Source organism: Phascolarctos cinereus, unplaced genomic scaffold, assembly GCF_003287225.1.
Source record: "Phascolarctos cinereus isolate Bilbo 61053 unplaced genomic scaffold, phaCin_HiC Scaffold_3;HRSCAF=262, whole genome shotgun sequence".
In the NCBI taxonomy this organism is placed as follows: Eukaryota; Metazoa; Chordata; class Mammalia; order Diprotodontia; family Phascolarctidae; genus Phascolarctos; species Phascolarctos cinereus.
In genome coordinates, this window is record NW_027555736.1 from 171,240,009 (window position 1) to 171,260,576 (window position 20,568).

General features: G+C 46.7%; 1 protein-coding gene across 1 annotated transcript; it reads left to right on the top strand.

The window, feature by feature from the left end:
- Positions 1 to 163: 163 nt before the first annotated feature.
- On the top strand, positions 164 to 12,862 carry AJUBA (ajuba LIM protein). The gene is made up of 8 exons (XM_021009755.2): positions 164 to 1,520; positions 4,715 to 4,816; positions 6,970 to 7,037; positions 7,204 to 7,266; positions 8,652 to 8,782; positions 8,898 to 8,949; positions 10,486 to 10,554; positions 11,183 to 12,862. The coding sequence occupies exons 1-8, from the start codon at positions 485 to 487 to the stop codon at positions 11,306 to 11,308; spliced, it is 1,647 nt and encodes a 548-aa protein (XP_020865414.1). The 5' UTR covers positions 164 to 484; the 3' UTR covers positions 11,309 to 12,862.
- Positions 12,863 to 20,568: the final 7,706 nt, after the last annotated feature.

A 20,568-nucleotide genomic window follows, 5' to 3' on the forward strand; every position in this document is an offset into this window, starting at 1 on the left:
GAACCAGATTCCTGCGCTGATACCCCCACCTCTTTCCCTTCCTACGGGCACACCGCGCTCCGCCCTTCTATGAAAGTAGGTCCGGCTGGGCAGACAAAAGTTTAGGAGAGAAGTTCGAGTCGGTGCTTAAGTGTGGAAGCTAAAGGGGGGGGTAGCTGGGGGGCGGGGGCCAAAGTGATCCGGGAGCTAGGGGAGGCAGGGCCAGCCCGCAGACTGATGAACAGATAGACTGGTGGATAGAACAGCTGCAGCCTTAGGTCCCCCCAACCCCGTGTACTCCCTGATGGGTGGGGGAGCCTTACCCCTCTCCCTAGGGGATGCTGTGGGTTCCTGGGCGCCGGGCACCCGGGCCGCCAGCTGAGCCCCAGTGCCCGTCCAGTGCCCCCCAGGGGTCTAGATTCCTGCGTCCCGGGAGAGGGGAAGCAGCCCGAAAACAGCCGGGGGCCAGGGCAGGGAGGGGGCTCGAGGCCCCGGACCCGAGGGTATGGAGCGACTGGGAGAGAAAGCCAGCCGCCTGCTGGAAAAGCTGAAGCTCTCCGACTCCGGCAGCGCCAAATTTGGCCGCAGAAAGGGGGAATCGAGCCGGTCTGGGTCTGATGTGACCTCTGCTCCTGGAAAAGGGAGATTGAATGGGTCCGGGGGCCCCAGGAAGCCTGGGACCCGGGGAACTCTTGGAGAATCTGAGGATGAACCACTGGAAGCAGCCCGAGAGCAGGGCCCCCTGGAGGCTGAGCGAATCCGACGCTACTCCTTTGAGGCTCCGCGTTATGAAGTTACTTTCCCCGGTGGGGCGCCCCAGCCCCGGGCCTTGCCTCTACCCCAATCGCTGCTCCCCGATTTGCGTCTGGAGACTTTGGCTCCTGCCTTGAGCCCCCGTTCTAGCTTCGCCAGCAGCTCCGCAAGCGATGCCAGCAAGCCATCTAGCCCTCGGGGCAGTCTGCTCCTGGACGGGGCGGGGAGCTGCGGAGCTGGTGGCAGCCGGCCCTGCAGCAACCGAACCAGTGGCATCAGCATGGGCTACGACCAACGCCATGGTAGCCCCCTACCCACTGGGCCATGCCCCTTTGGCCCTCCCTTCTCTGGGGCTCCTACAGGCTTTCCTCCGGGAGGCGTCCCCTCTGCTTACCCCGAGCTCCATGCTGCCCTAGACCGTCTTTGCGCCCACCGGCCCACGGGTTTCGGCTTTCAAGAGAGCCGTCACTCGTACCCGCCGGCCCTGGGCAGTCCCGGGGCCCTGGCCGGGGCTGGGATGGGAGCTACTGGGCCCTTAGAGAGGAGAGGGGCGCAGCCTGGACGACATTCTGTGACCGGCTACGGGGACTGCGCGGCTGGCGTCCGCTACCCAGAGGAGCTGGCAGCATTGCTCCGGCTAGCTGTGGGAACCGGAGGGCGGGAACCAGGCGCCCACGGGGATCCCCCCGGTACAGAATCCTCCGGGCCTGAAGAGCAGCCTGGCCCCTTCCCACTAGAGGCAGGCCGGGGTCGGGCCCGGGAGCTTGAGTCTAAGGAGGACTACTTCGGTGAGTGAGGGCAGGGAAGGGTGAACTGGGGCTGGAGGGATAAGGTGCCCTAGGGCCAGCACCCTGGAGTGTGGCAGACTCTCCACGCATTTAAGTTGGAGAGATAGGCAGTGGATACCAGAGGCCTCTACCCACTTGCGTCCAGTTTCTGATGGACCAGAATATCCATTTCTTTACATCTTCAGGTCTCCAAGTCATCCAGTGGGTCCCTCTTCCCACCCCCTCCCCGAAGTGGTCACAGTTCTGATTTTTTTCGGCCGCTGGAGGTGCTTCAGGGGAACAGGGCAGGAGTGGGATAGACAGAGCACCCCCCCATCCTGGTTCCCCTTTTCCCGGCAGTGCCCGAGCAGGCGCCTGCCCGCCTTGCCCCCACCCCATCCCCTGTCTCCGCCCGCAGGAATGCGGGGAATGCAGGGGTGGTGGGGGGTGGGGAGGGCAGGCTGCGTGCTGGCTCCTGCCCGGCCCGCTCCAGGTGCCCGCAAGGCGGGGCGGATTGGGAGGGGGGTGCCTTCCTCCGCACACGCCTTGCGGCCCGTCGGGGAAATGGAGCCAGTGAAGCTGGAGGGAGTGCCTTGGGGCGGGAACGGGGACCCAGGTGCCAGCCCCACCCCACCTAGCCTGCTTTCAGACTTCAAGCATTTACTAGTAAGTAGACCTGGCAGTGCCAGCTTCGCACACACTCCCCCCTCCCTCAATCTGTCCCCACCTTCCAAAGGTCAGGGCAGGAGCAGAGAACCACAGAGACTGATGCCGAAGTCATTTACACCATCATCATTGAGGTAGTGACCTGGAGTGACTGCTAGCAACAAGCAGCTTGGCAGTGACCCTGGCTACTGGTCAATATTTGCGGTTGGACCCAAAGGCCAGAAGGCCTAGACTATCCCCCTACAGCCTTCCCCAGCCCCATCCCTAGGACTGAGCCACTAGATTTCCTAAGGGTGCATGCAGGGAACCCCATTAGTCTCCTTCAAGATTTTCCCTCTTCAGTTTAATCTAGCAAGACTATCTTTTGCCCAGCTGAGGGGGACCACAGTAGTGTGGAACCTGACTTCAACGAGCTTATCCACTGTTAAGAAAAATACCTGCATTGTGGATGCTATTAGAAAATGTTAGACTATGCAATCAAATGCCTAGACTTGTGAGACCCAGGCAAAGAGATCACATTCAGATGTTGAATCCTTGAATTTGCATATGATTTGCCTGCATTCTTATCTACTGGGTGGTTTGTCCCCTAGCAATTTTTCTAGTTAAAGGTTTTATTCTTGGTCCTGTGAATGCAGTCTTTTTCTCTTTCTCACCTGCCTCTATTGTCATTGATCCAAAGCCCCCTCTTCTCTCCCCCCCATTAGAACTTTGAGGGTTCTACTGGGTGGAGGGGAAGAGGTATTCAGGAGAAGGGTTCCAGGGATAAGGAAGCCAAAGCTGGCTTGGAGGGCATTATAGAATTCATCCCCAGCCCCCACTCCAAGGCTGAGGCTGAGAAAGGAAAGCAGAGGATCTGATTCCTGATCTTTTTGGTGGAAAGAGAGCAGATACAACAGGCAGGCAGGAATCACCTGGCAGGGCCTCTTGGAACATTGCTTTTGGGGCCCAAGGAAGGTGGATGTTAGGTAGAAGCAGCCTCTTCCTTTAAACCTTTAATACCTAGAAAATTATGGAGGAATCCAGAAAGGATGTGATTAGTTGGAAAGGACTGGGGTGTGTGTAGTGGTGGGTTAGGAGTGTGATGCCGTAGAGGAGGAGAGGTGAGTGTACTCCCTGTTTTCCCATAATTTCCTAGGCTTCCTGGTGAGGTGGCTCTGACACATGGCCCCTTGAGGCATGGCTCTCCTGGTGTGGATTTTTCCTGCCAGGGAGGCTGTATTCAGAGCCCCTGAGGCTGAGGCTTATACCTCTCTAGCCTGGGCACGAGATCGACTTTCCCCACTGTGAACCCCTACTATCTTTCCCCCTATCTGCCCATATACCTTATGATCACCCCAGTGTAAGTGCCCCCCCTCTCCCCGATAGCTAGTCCTGGCCCATTTTTCCCTAGCTGTATCCTTGCCCAGCTGCTGTAGGGTGGAGGCAAAACAGGTCCAGGCCCATCAGATGCTGCAGCTGCAGCACGAGGCTCCCAAGCCCCTGGGCTCGGGCTGGGATGGGCCTCAACTTGCAGGTCGCAGGGCTGTGCTTGGGCAGGAGCACGCCACACCACAGGGGGAGGGGCAGGCCCAGGTCCCATTCAGATCTGATCTTTTCTTGGGGCTGGCTCCGAACTGAGGCCCCCACGCTTTACATAGACTTGGCATGGAGATGGGGATATGGGTGAGAAATAACTAGAGTAAGACTCCCCCATGCCTGGGAGAGTTGCAGCCACTCAGCCCCCTTCTTTCAGCAAAAAAGAAAAAGAAAATGGAAAGGGCAAGGAGGTCTCTGTAAACTTAGCCCCATCCTGCCTATCCAATCATATTTTCTACTACTCTGTAATCTTCATTGGAACTCTCTACTCCACACAGACTTGTCTCACCGTTCACCTCACTACCCACCATGATTCTTCCTGTCTTCATGCCTTCCTGCCCTCCTCCCTATCTAAAAAAAATTCCATCCAACCTTAAGAATCATAGAATATTAGACCCGGAAAGGACTTTAGACATGACTGATTCCAATTTTGTTATTTTACAAATGAGGAAACTGAGGTCCAGATAAACTATTAGGAGACAGCTCATGCACCCAAATGCTCACTGAAGCCTTCCCAGATTACTTCTGTTCTATCCCTTCTGAATTCTTCTAGGAATTCTCCATCTTGTCTATGGACAGTTTAGGACTTGATAATATACTGTATGTATTGTCATATTGTTTGGGTTTGTTTTACATATTGGTCTTTTCTTAACAAGTAGACTGTATAACTTCGAAGATTCCTCTGTCTCTTCTTAGGAAGCTTAGCCAGGGTTGGGCATGTCAAAACTCAAATGATATATTTAATGAGTGAACAGTCCTAGGACTGCTGGCTCTGCTTTCTCTCAGCATATCCAGGACTTTCTGCCCTCTTTCCTAAGAAGGAAGAGCCTGTAAAAACCATTTTCTATCCTCTTTTCTCAAGCCTCTTTCCTGTGCCCAACAGGGTAGAGAGAAGGGGAGAAGGGTATGTTGTTTAAGAGTCAGAGGAGGAAGGAAACTGGTGTGGTGACCTCTTGTCTTTTCCCTTCTCCCAGGCACATGTATAAAGTGTAACAAGGGCATCTATGGGCAAAGCAATGCCTGCCAGGCCCTGGACAGTCTGTACCACACCCAGTGCTTTGTCTGCTGCTCTTGTGGTGAGTGAAGCCCTCCCCTAAACAAGAATGGATGGGGCAGGTATAAAGGTCTCAGAGAGAAGGAATGGCAACATCTGGGTCAGGACAAGGATTGAAGCAACATGAGAGCTCTTGATCATTAAGTTTCCCAGTGGAAAGCTTTCGGGCATCTACCAAGTATCTGGTACCTAGTTCTTTCCTATTTCCTTCCTTCTCTGCCCATGTGTCTTTCTTTATTTCCCTCTCTTTTTCTGCCTTCTCTACTGCATCAGGTAGTCTGCCCCTCCTTCCCTTGCTTTCTCTACTGATCTGTTTCCCCCTCTCCTTCAGTCAGCCATCCTTTTTTCTTTTCCCTCCTTTCTCATGTCTGTCTTCTTTTTTCTTCTTCCCTCCCTCCCTCCCTCTTTCTCTGTTGTGTTCCCTGCCTGCATAGCCTAGGCTCTGGACTCTGGGCTCTGAGCTTTGGGTCCGGGCCTGCAGCCCTGTGCTTGGTGGGGTTTAGTCTTGGGCAGCCAAGTTGCCTGGGGAGACGGTGAAAGACAGGAATGTGGAAGGGGAGGGGGGTGGGCCTAGGGAACGGGGAGCTGTGGGGGAGCTGGGAGAGGGGTTTTCTCTTGGCTGGTCAGAGTTCAGCCACCTCTCTGGAGCGCAGGCCACTGGGCCATGCCAAGCTGATGACATCACGCTACAGGAATGCCCACTGTTAGCTCAGGAGGCTGTGCAGGGGCTCCCTGTCGGCACTGACTCCCCCTGTCCCTCCCTCACCATCCCCTCCACTGCTGGTCTCCTATTCTGATTCCTTTGCTAAACCTTTAATCTCCTATCTCTGTCTGTCTGATGATCTGACTCCCTCTCTTTTTTTCCTCTTTCTCTTCTCCCTTCCCTCCCCCATTTGATTCTCAGTTGTTGTCTTTTTCTGACTGTTTCTTACTTTCAGCTTGTACTCTTGCCTCCATACCCCACCCCCCTTTCTGTTTTTCTCCTTAGCTTTCAGATCCGTTTTTACAACTGCCCAAACAGAGCTATGAATGGAAGCTCTAATGGGAAGATAGCAAAGGTGGGAAGTATGCCCATTCTTGTTTTGAGGCCCATCAATTGCCCTAGCCCTCTGTCCCCCATTCCCCACCCCCAAGATCGATGAGACTCTTTGCACTAACTTGTGGAACACTGATGAGCTGAAGGAAATCATTCGAGTATTCAGAGCGCATCCTGGGGCTGTCCCTGATCTTTGGAGAAGCTGGGGTTGCTGAGATCAAAGGGCACAGCCCAGGATATCAGGAAGCACAGCCTGCTGTGCCACCAAAGCGTGTTGTCCTGTTCCCAGTATCCCTAGATCCTCCAACAGACGTCATCCCCAAGAGGGAGTTAGCTGAGGGGAAGGGCACAGGACCAAGCTGTTCACAGAAACAGAAGATGAGAACTCTGTGATTCTTTTTTACACAGTTCCCAACATGGTGTAATGTGCATTAGGAATTTTTAAAAGTAGATGATGATGATGATGATGATGATGATGATGATGATGATGATGACGATGATGAAATCTCTTTCCTGAGATGAGGGTTGGGAGAAATTTCAGAAAGGGCTTGTAAAAGAGTCTGGTACTTGACCAAGGGAGGGAACAAACATTTTTTAATCCCTTGCTATGTGCCAGATACTATGCTAAGCACTTTATAAACATCTCACTTAATCCTCACAACCCTGGAAGGTAGGTACTATGATCATTCCCATTTTACAGTGAGGACCCTGAAGATAGGTTAAGTGATTTGCTAAGGGTCACGCAGCTAGTGAGTATCTGAGGCTGGATTTGAACTCAGGCCTTTCAGATTCTAGGCCCTTTGCTATATTTAGTTGTGCCACTTGGCTAACTCTAGGGGTCATAGGTGAGGACAGGTGGAGTGAGGGCAGAGTGGGATTTCATGGAAGGGGAAGGGATAATAATGTTGCTTTAGGTGTTGGGTAGGGTAGCTTAGTTTGAGTCTAGCAAGGTGACTTAAAACTTAAAACATACATGGCGTATGGGCTGTGTTGGAGGGAGTAAGAAAGGTATAATCTGTTTTCTGGGAAGAACTTCTATCCTGAAGAGGTAGTCTTAGATGCCTCTTGGGTCCTGACGGAACTTAGGATTGTATAATAGATTCTCAGTCCCCCTTACCTCTCTTCTCATTGGGCTACAGGGAGGACACTTCGATGCAAAGCCTTCTACAGTGTCAATGGTTCTGTCTACTGTGAGGAGGATTACTTGGTGAGTCAGGACTGATTTTTTTGTTCATTGTGCCTAGGATTGGCCCCCACTGGCAGTGCTTCCTCTTTCCCCATGTAAGGGGTCCCCTTCATTAAGTCATTTTCATCTTGTGGTCACATCACTTTCAGTTTGATGACAGCCTTTTCTCTACCTTCTACCCTTCTAGTTTTCAGGGTTCCAGGAAGCAGCAGAAAAATGTTGTGTCTGTGGTCACTTGATCTTGGAGAAGGTAAGGAAAATTCAACTGGATTGCTGTTAATAGTGGGATGTTTTAGGAGGGGGCAAGATAGAATCAAGGGCAATGGAGACTGAAGAGTCAGGGATGACTTGGAAAGGGTTGGGGCAGACGGTCTAAACCTTCCTGTAATTTAGTGTGGTACTATGGAAAGAATACTAGATTGGGAATCAAAGGCCCTAGGTTCAAATCCTGACCCTGACACTTATTACCTGTGTGACCAGGGGGCAAGCCATGTATCCCTCAATTTCCTTGTTTGCGAAATGAGGGGGTTAGGCTAGATGGCCTCTAAAGTCCGTTGCGGCTCTAAAAGCTATAATTCCCATTTCACTCCAAAGCCTATCATAGCTTCCTCTTGCATGGCACTCAGAAATCTTCCGTGATATGACCTGACTTTACCTGTCTAATCTTATCTTCCTCCTTCTCTTCAACATGCACATCTGGTGCACATCAGGCTTGTCTTCTAGTACTCTGCATGTACACCACGTTCATCTTTGCTGGTTCTATTTTTTTCCATCTGCAATATCTTCCCTCCTTCTCTCCTTCCCCCCAGCCCTTCTGTCCAGAGCCATCTTTCCAGGTATAAATCACGACCCTTCCTCCATGAAGCCTTCTCTAACCCCTACTCACACTGATCTTTTTCTTCCCTAACTCCTGTGGCTTTGGAATCTTTGCTACATAATCATGTATATTTGATTTCCTAATGTTCTATAGGGTTTCACATATATGTGAAAATTTTCATTATAAGTTCTTTGAGGTCATTTGTTTGGCAAACTTTTATTAAGCGCCTACAGTGTGTAAAAATGCTATGCTGGGTGCCTGTGGAAGGTTCCTTACCCTTTCCCTGTTCCTTAACATTACAAATCTTGTAAATGTATAAGACAAAAATACAGGTAACACAAAGTTATCTTTTCAAGGGAGAAGTTTAAGAACCATTTCTTTGCTTTCAGTATAGTGAAAAGCTCACTAGGATGAGAATCAGTAGACTTCTGGGACCTTGGACGAATCACTGAATGAATTTTTCTAAGCCTTAGTTTCTTTATCTGTAAAATGAGGATATTGAATCCAGTGGTTTATAAGGGTCCCATTCAGGCTTAATATTCTATGATTTTTCTCTTGGATCCTCCTCTGTGCTTTACTCTGTGTGTGTGTGTGTGTGTGTGTGTGTGTGTGTGTTGTGTGTGTGTCCCCAAGACTGTGCTGACCCTTAACAAATGCTCATTGGAACAAAAAGAAGGGCAGAAGGAGAAGGCTGGGTTGGGGGTTAGAAGGCTGCAGCCTGATGTAAGTTGGTGCCTGCCAGGGTGGAATGGCACAAAAATCTGGGCTCACATCCACACTAATCACACTCCTTTCCCCTCCTCCCACAACTGAGTCAGATCCTGCAGGCAATGGGGAAGTCTTATCACCCGGGCTGCTTCCGCTGCATTGTCTGCAACAAGTGTTTGGACGGCGTACCTTTCACTGTGGACTTTTCCAACCAGGTGTACTGCGTCACCGACTACCACAAGTAAGTTCTACCTGGGAAGCTGGGGGAGACAGAACTGAGGCCTGAGCTGGGACTGGTTCTCTGGAGCCTGAGATATGTTCCCAATTTGAACTTGCCTCTGCCTTCTCTGTTCCAGAAATTATGCCCCAAAATGTGCTGCTTGTGGCCAGCCCATCCTCCCATCAGAGGTCAGTATGTCTGGGTTTACGTGGAGCAAATAGATAGACCTGCTGCTTAGGCACCTCTCCCTACTCCCTCAAACACCTTCTGCAAGCACTCGTGGTTGAATCAGAAATATTTCAGGTCTATTCCTGGGTGGCTTTGCATTTCACATTAAAAAAGCACAAAACACTCACCTGTAAATGTTTTCCTTCCTTGAAACTTTATTTCAAATGACAGGTATGGCTGCCATGCTGAGACCTTTGCCCCTTGCCCCAAAAGAATTTGGGTCCCATTTGTTTGAAGGGGGAATGATTGGGTACAGGTCCAAGCCAAGAACTTTGCCCCTTACCCCAATAAGAATTTGGATCACATTTGTCTACAGGCCCTAGAAAACCCCACCTTGTATTCTCCTTGAACTCTCCCACTAGGTCTAGGAAATCTCTAGCAGTCTTCTGAGGCTATAATCCTATCAACTGGCCTTTCATTATCCCCTACACCTAATTTCCCAATTCTCTGTTACCCTTAACCTAACCCAGTCCTCCATTGTCTGTTACCTCCCGATGGCCCCCCTGTTACTTTCCACCCTTGATCCTATTTAGACCCCATTCTCTATCTCCCAGTCACTCCCATCAAGATCCTCTTTAGACTCCTTCTCCCAGACCCCTTCTCCAGTCACCCCAAACTACTTGGTCACGCCTAGATCCCTCCCAGTCTTTCTGTGTATAAAGTCCATCTGACCTCCATTAAGGTGCTCAGATTCTTAAAATCTAGCCAGTAGCTTACAAATGTTCAGATTCCTTAAGAGTCTGGCCAATATGGTGGATCTTTAATAAACCTTGTCTTTGGCTGAAAGAAGGGTTAGGTCGAATTCATTTGGGCAGGACCCATGTGTCACTATTGTAAGGTCCCAGCACCTCTAACCTTCAACATATGATTCCCTGAACCTCAATAAAACTAGTCCTTTTCTCCCTACCTTATTAGGGAATGTGTCACAGAACCCTTGCTCTGACTGCATTTAAGTAGATTCAGGAAGAGGGCTGGTAGGAGAGCATCCTTGAACTTACTCTTAGATGGAATGTGCCAGAGAAAGAACTGAGGTCATAAGCAAGAGAGCTCATAGAGAAACCAGGGCCCATCAGCTCTTACTGTTCCTGGGCAGGGGTTATTTCCTGCCCCTTCCCTTCAGGCTAAGGCCACCTTCTTTGATCAAGCCCAACCCCCTCCATCCTTATCTTTCCCCTGCTCCCTCCTACCCACTGATGTGTAAGGCAGAACTGTCTGTGAGGAGGCCCCTTAGCTTCTAGAGGGACAGTCTCATGGTGCCAGATGTGGCAACAAACTGAAGTAGGGTCACAGCAATGTGCTAGCTGGAATATAGCCATGGGAGAGGAAGAGGAGGGTTTGCAGTGGCCACCAAAAGGTATGTCTCACCTCAGAATGGCAGTGGGGTCAGGGGGCGTCGATGTGTCCTCACAGTCTGGGTGAGGTGTATGTTTGTGGGTGAGATCCAGTGCCCTCATTCCTGCCCATGTAGTTGGGAGTTTTTTTGCCTTTTGTTTCAGGGCTGTGAGGAGATTGTGAGGGTGATATCCATGGATCGAGATTACCATTTTGAATGCTATCACTGTGAGGTGAGTGTGGAGCTGGGGAAGAGGCAAGATTACTTTGCGTTAAAATCTCTAAAGTGAACTTGGGCTTATGGGGGAGATAATAATAACTGCTCACATTTATGTGGTACTTTGAAAGCCTAGAAATAGTTCCCTCACAGCAAACCTATGAGATAGGTAGGATAAGTATAATTACTTAGTCCCCATTTACAGGTGAGAAAACAGCCTTAAACAGGTGAGTTTCCCCAACATCACAATAGCCAGTTAGTGGCACAGCTTGGACATGAGCTCAGGTCTTCTGACTCCCAAGGTGGTGTTGTTTCTCCTATATAATGCTTGAAAGCCAGGAGCCAGGGGAGCTCATCGCTACCACTCTTCAGACCCTGACTGCTCAGGCTTCTTCCTTGTGTTTTTGACCTCCATCCCTTCTGGGGCAATGGGGACTCCAGCTCCAGGGAGAGAGCCTATCCCAGCATTTCTATTGCAGCAGCGACACCTGGTGTCTGACTGGAGCATTGATTCAAGTTATATCTTTGAGGAAGCCCCTGCAAACCCAATCAGTGGGGAATGAGAGGTTGGAAGCTATAGTCAGATGGCCCTGAATACCCTGGGTGGCCCTGTACTAGATGTGATCTATGCCCTTGTTCCACAGGATTGTCGAATGCAGCTGAGTGATGAGGAGGGCTGCTGCTGCTTCCCCCTGGATGGACATCTGCTCTGCCATTCCTGCCACATGCAGAGGATCAACGCTCACCAGGGCACTGCCAACTATGTCTGAGCTGCCACCTCCATCAGTTCCTTCTGGATCCCAAACTCCAGCAGTCAAATCCCTCCCAGACAGTGAGCAGTAGAGAGCCCATTGGGGTGGAGGTGAGGGGTACAGGAAAGAATGCAGGACAGGTGGGTGTACTACAGGGCAGACAGAGGATAAGCTGGAGATCTAAAGACCCAAAGAGGATGATATCCTATTTGGGTTGGAGAAGGATCTTTCCCAGTACCAGAAGAATTCTCATGCAATGAGTAACAAACTACAGAACTTCTCAGAGCCAAGAATTAGTCCCCTTTCCGGGTCTGAGAACAGCAATGTGACAAATTCACAAGTACACACAGAATCACATGCCAGCATATGCTGCTTCCTTCAGGGCTTCCCAATTTCCCTTGTGGACATACATGCAAAACTCAAGTGGAATTCCTGTTTGGAAAAACTAGGAGAAAGCAAAGACCTCCTGAGGGTTTAGACTCTTACCTCTGTCCCTTGCGCATGGTGTCAACTACCCCTCGGGGAAAGGGGAATGGGACCTGTGTTCCTACCACCAAAGCTACAGGGCCAGCTGGCCAAGGGACACAGTAAACCTCCTAGCCAATGGAAGAGAAGAAAGTTCTCTAGACTCTATGGGACTTTCTGTCTCCTAGTGCTGCCCATCATAAGGTATGATGTTGGTGCCGGCCAGCTTCCTATTATCCTGCTTCCTGTTTCTCAGGGACTCCGTGATGCAGGCTCTAGGGAGCTGGGAGAACACATAGACTGAATTTATCTGTGCTCTTTGCTTCCCTATCCTAAGGCTGGAGAACATAGGGAAGCTGCCCAGTGAAGACCATTCCAGGGTGGGTGGTAGGTAAGCCCCATAGACTGCTGTCCCAGAAAGCCTCACACCAGCCAAATGCACCCCACCCCTTGCTCTCCTGTACCCATCATATCCATCTCATGGTCTCCCATCACCAGTTAGCTTCAAAGTATCCTGTCACCCTACTTATGATTCAGGAAACCCAGGATTACATACACTGGTACCTTACCCCACCCCGGATCCTGGCCTGGGCTCCCAGAGGGAAGTAAGCACTTTGAGACTTGGCCTCTACTTAGTCATGTTCATTCTCAAAATGATGATCCCTTGAGCTAAAAATCCCATGTTTTGGGGATGTTCAAGACAACCTGGCCAGCTGAACAAGGGGTTGAGGGGATGGGCGCAACCTTGGTAAAGGCTTTTTCCAGTGACTGGGAATGAGGAGGCAACAAGCTTGACTATATGGTCATGAGTGCCAGGGACCTCTAGGCTTGGAGAAAACTCTTCTGTACCCAGGAGTAAAGAGGTCCTGTCCTTCCCCTAGGCAACTGGACCCTAAAATCTTACCATCATCTTTCTTTCAAAGAGGCTGTTTATATTTTTTAGATGATTCTTTCAATTTCATTTTCTCTTCCTCTTGCCCTATAACTCCACACTCCAAGAAGTGGCAGGATGGGCAAAATGCACTTTTTGGAAATGCATTATATTGAGATCTGTTCTGTGTCTTTTGTTACTGAAAAAAAATACAAATAAAAACAAACAAACAAAGACTCATGACTGAGAAACACTGACTTAATAGCTTTTGATATGAGAAAGGCTAAACAATATATTCACAGTTTCTCACCTTCTCTTCTCAATCTTTTCTTCTCTTCATCTCTCTGACTATTCCCTGTCTTCCCCTCCTTGTCTCTCTTCATTTTTGACTTCCTATTTCTCTTTTTCATCTCTTATATCTTTTCTGGCCCTAAGTAGTCCATTCCCTAACAAGGAAGAGTTGGCCTTCCAGGGCTCTGTGCTAACCTACCCCTCCACCCCCTTCCCAGTCTGACCATTCTCTGGTTCCATATCCCTGCCACTGCCTTGGTGCTCTACCTTTTCTTGAGCAAAGACAGGCTGGCACATCTGGGCCAGAGAGAGCCAAATGAAGCACAGCCTAGGCAGAGAAGCAGTCATAAACACGTCACTGCTGACAGGTTTCCAGATGTTTTCTGCAGTTGGACAATTGTCCTTTCCCTTGGTTGCTAGGAGGTCTCTTGTCCTCATTAGCTCTATTCTAATATAGAGAGAAAAGCATGGGAGGCCGACCTGAACACAATAGGTCCTGCCTGGTCAACTTGCCACTTGAATATGATCAGAAGACAAAAATGTGGAAAGCAGAGGATTATGATTACTCCACTTATCTCAGAACCATATACCTAAGAGGAGACCCAACTTAGTTGATCTCAAAGATTCACAAAATAGAGCTAGCTGGTTAGTACAGTTATGCTATCTCACCTCCATTCCCTAGGGTTTTCATCAGAGAAGGGACCTTAGTGGTACTTCTTTCCCAGAGTAATCAAGAACTTTAATATGTTAACAATGAATTAATCTCTTCTATCAACCAGTGACATCATCAAGGAAATGAAAAAGTAACTTATAAAAAAGGCTGGGGACTTTGTCCTAGGACCAAAGACAAGATGAGGTTATTCTAGGCATGCAGAACCACTTGGCAAAAGACTTATCAGAGAATTTCAGAGTTGACCATCTAGGCCAATCCATTTCTGAAACAATTCCATCTACGACATACCTTTGCTTGAAAACTGCCCAAGGAGGATCTCCCATTCGTTACCTCCCGAGGCAGCTTACTCCATTTTTAAAATAGCTCTCATTGCTAGGAAGTTTTGCCTGACATTGAGTCTAAATTTGTCTCTGCAGCTTCTGCCAATCATGCTTTTAGTTCTGCCTTCTGGTCCAAGGCAGCAAGTCTAATCCTTCTAGTAAAAGCCCTTCAAATATTTGAAATCAGCCATCACACATCCTGACCCAAAGTCTTCTCTTTTCCAAACTAAACATCCCAAGTTATTACAACTGAGTCTCATATGGTATGAACTCAAGGTCCTTTACCATCTTGCTTGTCCTCCTGTCTATGCTCCCCAACTTATTACGTTTCCTAAAATCTGGCCCCAAACCTGAATATAAACTATGTGTTATAAACACTCATGTGTGATATATATGACCAATGCAGAGAATAATAATCCCATCACCTTACTGATCACTGTCTTTTAATATGATCCAAAATCATATTAGCTTTTTTGGCAGCCATGGCATATTTGGGCTTATATTCCACCAAATTCCCTTTCCTCTCCCCATATGAAATGTGCTATGGAAGAAGAATGAAAAATGGAGGGAGATGGGGGAAAACCAATAGGACTGAAAAAAGAGAGTGAAAAGAAGGCAGCTAGCTAGGTGGCACAGTGGATAGAGCACTGGACGTGGAGTCAGAAAGACCTGAGTTCATATGTGGCCTCAAAGACCAGCTACATGACCATGGACAAATCACTTAACCTCTGTCTCTGTGTCCCCATCTATAAAATAGGGATAATTATAGCACCCATCTCCCAGGGATCTTGTGAGGCTGATAATTGTGAAGTGCTTTGCAAACCTTAAGGTGTTCTATACATGCTAGCTATTATTATTAAAAAGAGGCAGCTCAACGGATAAAGTGATGAACCTGGAGTCAGGAAGACCTGAGTTCAGATCTGGCCTCAGATACTTACTAGCTGTGTGACTTAACCTCTGCCTTAATCCACTGGAGAAGGAAATAGCAAACCACTTTACTAGCTTTGCCAAGAAAACCTCATACAGGGTCATGAAGAGTCAGACACAAGTGAACAAATTATTGAAAGAAGCAGGAGGCGATATATAGTCTTGGGGAAGAGACTATCAGCCACAAACCTGGTAACCAATGGGAAATGGGAGATAGGTCTCTAAACCCACTTTCCTTCTCCTCCCTTAGAATAAGAGACAAAATGGGAGGACGGGTTCGAATTAGTCTATTAGCTTACTTCCGGACTCTTGCAAGTCCCTTATTTCACTGTGAGTAGCATCTAATAAAGACATGAAGATTTGATCCTGGCGGAAAAGCTTGTGTGGATTCACCTAAGGGATTGTGATAAAATCAGATTTTTGGAAAGTCAGGGAAGGAGAAAATCTGTATGACAATTAAGAGTTCTTTGACCCAGGAAGGATAGCAAGGTACCTGCATGGGCAAGAGGAGATGAGGAAAAATAGTCAATGGGATCCAGCTGGGACTGAATGTTAGAATCATTGAATGTCAGCTCTGAAGGTTTTGGTCTGTGAAAATTAAAATTACCAGAGAAGTTTTTTTTTTAGGCAATTGGGGTTAAGTGACTTGCCCAGGGTCACACACACACACACAGCTAGTAAGTGTCTGAGGCCGGATTTAAATTCAGGTCCTTCTGACTTCAGGGCTGGTGCTCTATCCACTGCACCACCTAGCTGCCCCCAGAGAAATTTTTGAAGAGCTAGTTGTTCCCATCAAGAGGACTAAACAAGGATTGTGCTGGGCAAACACACCCAAAAAGACAGAGACCCTGCTCTAAAGGAGTTTACTATCTAATAGGGACAATAAAACCTTTAGAGCAGGGTCTCTTATTTTGGGGTGTGTTTGCCCAGGGCTTTGTCCCAGGGCAGAACATTTAGAGGGCATCTACAATAGAGCTGGTGACCATACTTTCCTTTTCCTCCCTTTCCCAGCCTTGCTACCCACTCAAAAGACTGCTTCAACTTGGGGAATGTTTTTTTCCCTTTGTGGCTGGGAAATTTAGAGGGCACAGATAGCATCATCCTGTTCAATTGTCCCCTTCTTCCCTTCCCACAGTGGGAGCCTTGAGGCATGCTTCCTGCCACCCAAACTTCTCCCTTGTTGGCCCTATCCCCCACCTCCACCTAAATAGCTGCTAGAGTAGTAGCCTCTTCCTAGGGCCCATTTCCTCCCCAGTAATCTGGCAACACCCAGTGACCTTACCCGTTCTTGCCCTGGGTGCAAAAATAGATAAGTGTAGTTCTCAGTGGAAGAACCCTATTTTGGACATGGGGAACTATCCATGAATTCATGAATATGGGAAAGGACAGACAGAAATGGAATTAAATCTTTTTTTTATAGTGAAAAGGAGTTGGTAGGGACAATTAGGTGATGCAGTGGATAGAGCACTGGCCCTGAGTTCAAATTCAGCCTCAGACACAACACTCACTAGCTATGTGACTGGGCAAGTCACTTAACCCCAATTGCCTCATCAGAAAAAAAAAAAAGAAAGAAAAAGAAAAATGAATTGGGATGATTAGTAGATAAGACAAGTAAAGTCTTATCTATTAGTAGATAAGTAAAGTCAGTGGCAAAAACTGTTATGTCCTCTGATGTTTTCTGTCAATTAATTTATACACTTAGCAATCACCATCTTGGGAAGCAAGAGAAGTAGAAAATATGAGACTTGCCCTTGAGTAGCTCAAAATCTAGTTAGGGAGAGAAATATGCAAGAGGCCTTGAGAACCACTATAAGCAGCATGCCTACAAGTGTGAAACAATGGACGGTCCTACAGATGGAAGGGGGATACAGTGCCTGGCAGTGTTGGGAATGATTTTGAACTCATTGCTTTCCATTTCCCTGAGAATTATTTATGGTTGGCTTCCTATCTAGACACACCTTCACCGTCATTCAGTTAGTTCTGAGCAATCAAAACTGGAAAAAACAAAACAAAACAAAACAAACCCCCAAACACTTTTGATATAAGATGCCCCTTTAGAAAAACACCCTGTGCTTCAACTTCACAAGGTAATGGAGCTAAGGGAAAGCCAGGGGAGATGTCTCACTCATTCTGCCGCCATAGTTTTGGTTTTATAGATATGTTCAGCAAAAATCCTTTGGGACAAACGGGGTCTCAGGGATCTGCTAAATTGTCAATAGCCTCCCCAGATTCTTGCCTCCTTCTGTGGTGCCTTCCTTATGATAAGCATTTTAAAAAATCGACACATATAATTCAGTTGGTCACTAGGGTGAAATGAAAATTGTTCTTTAGTTTATGTACTCCTCAGCTTGGTCCTGATTATCTTCTATTAGAGTATAGTTATCCCTTCCACATCACAGGGGTTATGGGTGCAGCGCCACCAATCTGGAAAGTTCAAATACAATTTTTTGGCCCTTCCTTCATATCAGAGTAGTCTGAATTATGGTATTAAAAGATAAAATATATTGATGTTATATAACACCATGCATACATTTTATGCATTTCTGAGTTTCTAAACATTTTCTTGTGTCATCTGCTGGCCTTTGAGTGTGGTCTGCAGCTTCTGCAAAACTCCCCCCAAAATTCCCATTCAATTTCTTATGCTGACCAGAGATATATCAAAACCCGTGGCAAGATAGGAAAAGTTGCAGTGTGGAAGGGATAACTGTATAGTGGAAAGAGCCATTGATTTGGTGTCAAAAGACCTGGATTTGAGTCTGGGCCTTGCCATTTATTATCTGGATAGCCTTGGGCAAATCACTTAACCTTGCTGAGCCTCAGCTTTCTCTTCTGTAAAATGGGGATGATGGATGATCAGTCCCAAGAAGCAGATCATAAAGTTGACACAGAGGAAAGATACAGTAGGGACTGAAGACTTCAACTGTCTGGTAGCTATAAGAACTCTCTCTCTCTCTCTCTCTCTCTCTCTCTCTCTCTCTCTCTCTCTCTTTGAAAAGCAGAACAGCTGGTTAATTTCTGATTGGTATCACTGATAATTGCTTTCTGAAGACAGAGGAAAGGGAACTATTATTCTTGGCCTAATTCTGACCAATAAAGAGAAATTGATTGCTGAAATACAAATATAATTCAATTCAGTGCAATACAACATGTATTAAGCCCCAAATGTAGTGAATCTTGAGAGAAGTGGATCCCAATAAAGACAAGAGTCTTTAATAAGTACATGTTATGTGCCAGGCATTGTGCTAAAAGCTGAACAAAAAGAAAGGCAGCCCCTGCCCTCACGGAGCTTACATTTTAAATAGGGGGAAGACAACACATAAAATGGAGCTGAAAAAGGAGAACAGGGAGAAGTCCAGAGAGTCAGGAGTAGAACTGGGAGAAAAATGAAGGAAAGAGCATGATTGGTCTGGGCATTTCCTTAAAATGGAGGCTCTGGGAGCAACTCGTCAGTTGGAGGAGGGGACTACAAGGACAAAAGGATGGATTTTCCAAGGTGAAATAGAGTTCATGATAGATAAGGAAGGAAATGCTAGGGATTTTCTGACAAACCCTAGGAGAATCGATTTCAGAGTTCAGACAAAGAACAGATTGAATTCCACAGCCTAAAATCCTACAGACATCAGACTAAGAAGAATGAAAAGCTCTCAAGAGCTAGATTCTGATGATACAAATATAAATGGTTCCACTGAGGAAGAAAAGGGGGAGCTGTCGGAAGAGAATGATGTGACTACAAGGGGAACTCATCAAACAATTCAGATTTTTACAAGATGTATACAGAAGATGAAAGCATGGACAGGTAACTGAGGATGAATACAAAAGAGGAGCATGGTCCTATAAGCAAAATATCAGGAATGCTAAAGACCAGAATCAGCTGATGTTTATGTTGAATCCAAACTAATGCAACAAGGGAGGGAAGGGAATAAGCAGTTATACAATGTCTGCTAGGTGTCAGGCCTTTTACAAATAAGTAGTATTTCATAATAACCCTGTGAGGTAGGTGTTGTTATTATCCTAATTTTATAGTTGAGGAAACTGAGGTAAGCAGAGGTTAAGATTGCCCAAGATCACACAGTAAGTGTCTGAGGTCACATTTGAACTCAAGGCTTCCTGATTCCAGGCCTGGCCCTCTACCCAATGTGCCTCCTAACTGCCTAAGGCATTATACTAGCTATATGTTTGAGTTACAAAGTTAAGAGAGAATCAGTCCCTCCCCTCAAAGAGCTTACATTCTACTGGGAAGGATGCAATATGTAAACAGATAAATATATAAGTGAAAATTTAAGGATACAAAAGAAATCATTGATAAATAAATAGATCAGGATAGGTTTTCAGGAATGCTAAAAAAAACAAACAGTTAGGTTTTTTAAAGTATGTTGGCATTAAAATGAACATCAAATAAGGGCATAAAACTATTGCTTGAGGTGAATGGGACAAGAGATAACAAAAGAAGAAAAAACTACTCAACTCTTATTTTCTTTCTGTTTTCTCTACCAAAGAAAGTGACCTTCGGGTAGGAAAATATGGAACAAAAATAGATAATATGGATTTGAAACCCAGGTTAAGAAAGAAAATGGTAAGAGACACTTCCCATTCATCAATGACTTCAAGTAATAAGGTCTGGATGAACTGCCGAAAGGATTTACTGGCGTGATTCCTGAGCCATTGTTGGTGATCTTTAAAAATATCCCTGAAAATATCTGTTAAGCATTTACTATATGCCAGGCACTGTGCTAAGCTTTAGTAATAACAAAGACAGGCGCAAGACCGTCCCTGATCTTAAGGAACTCAGAGTTTAGTGGGGGATACAACTTGGAAATAATTATGTACAAACAAGCATTATAATGGACAAATTAGAAATAATCAACAGAGAGAAGGCCTTAGAATTAAGGGGGATAAGAAAAAGCTTCCTATAAAGGGTGAAATTTTAGCTGAGACTTGAACTAATCTGGGGGAACTAAGAGGTGGACATGAAGAGGAAGAGAATTCCAAGCAGGGGGACGGACAGTGAAAAGCCTGGAGGCAGGGGGAGGTGTCTTGTTTGTAGAACAGCAAGGAGGGAATGTCACTGGATTTCAGAGTCAGAGATGGAAAGGGTTAGGTATAAAAATACTAGAAAAGTGGTGAGGGGATATTTTTTTAATCCTCTGTTTTTTTTTCCAATTACCTGGAAAGACATATGAAAATTTAATTTTAAACAAAATATTCTAATTTTAAATAAGTGAGTCAAAAATAATAAGAAATAATAATTTCATTAAAGACAATGACAACAATGAGAAAAAAATAAGAAGTATCTTTGATACAGAAAAAAAAAATCTTCTAGCCCAACACCTGTCCTCATACTTAGGTCCTTGAATCTTCATGTTGAAGGATCCTTAGATACTCTGGTCTCCCTGTTCATCAACCTTGACTCCTCTGACTTAAATCTTTCCCCTCTTTGGGCTACAGTTTCTTCATCTATAAGATGAAGATGTTCAACTGGGTGAACCCCTCTAAGGTCCCTTACAATTCTAAATCTGTGATCCTATGATCCTATGCTCTCCACTACCCTAGTTATCCACCAGAAGTGATCTCAACATGGACACTGCCATCACCCCAAACTGTACCAACTCCCTAATATTGACCTCCAAAGTTTCCCTCCCTGGCCATAATCTCCTATCCTTCCATCCCTCCTTCAGCTTCACTCCCCCTAAGTCTATTCTCTATCCTTATTTCAATTTCTAATCCCTCCACC

What these genes read in the sequence shown, in the direction of transcription:
- AJUBA (XM_021009755.2), top strand. Translation starts at nt 485, where the DNA reads ATGGAGCGACTGGGAGAGAAAGCCAGCCGCCTGCTGGAAAAGCTGAAG. An exon ending in GTCTAAGGAGGACTACTTCG is followed by an intron (nt 1,521 to 4,714) that starts GTGAGTGAGGGC and finishes CCCTTCTCCCAG; the next exon opens with GCACATGTATAAAGTGTAAC. An exon ending in AGCCCATCCTCCCATCAGAG is followed by an intron (nt 8,950 to 10,485) that starts GTCAGTATGTCT and finishes CTTTTGTTTCAG; the next exon opens with GGCTGTGAGGAGATTGTGAG.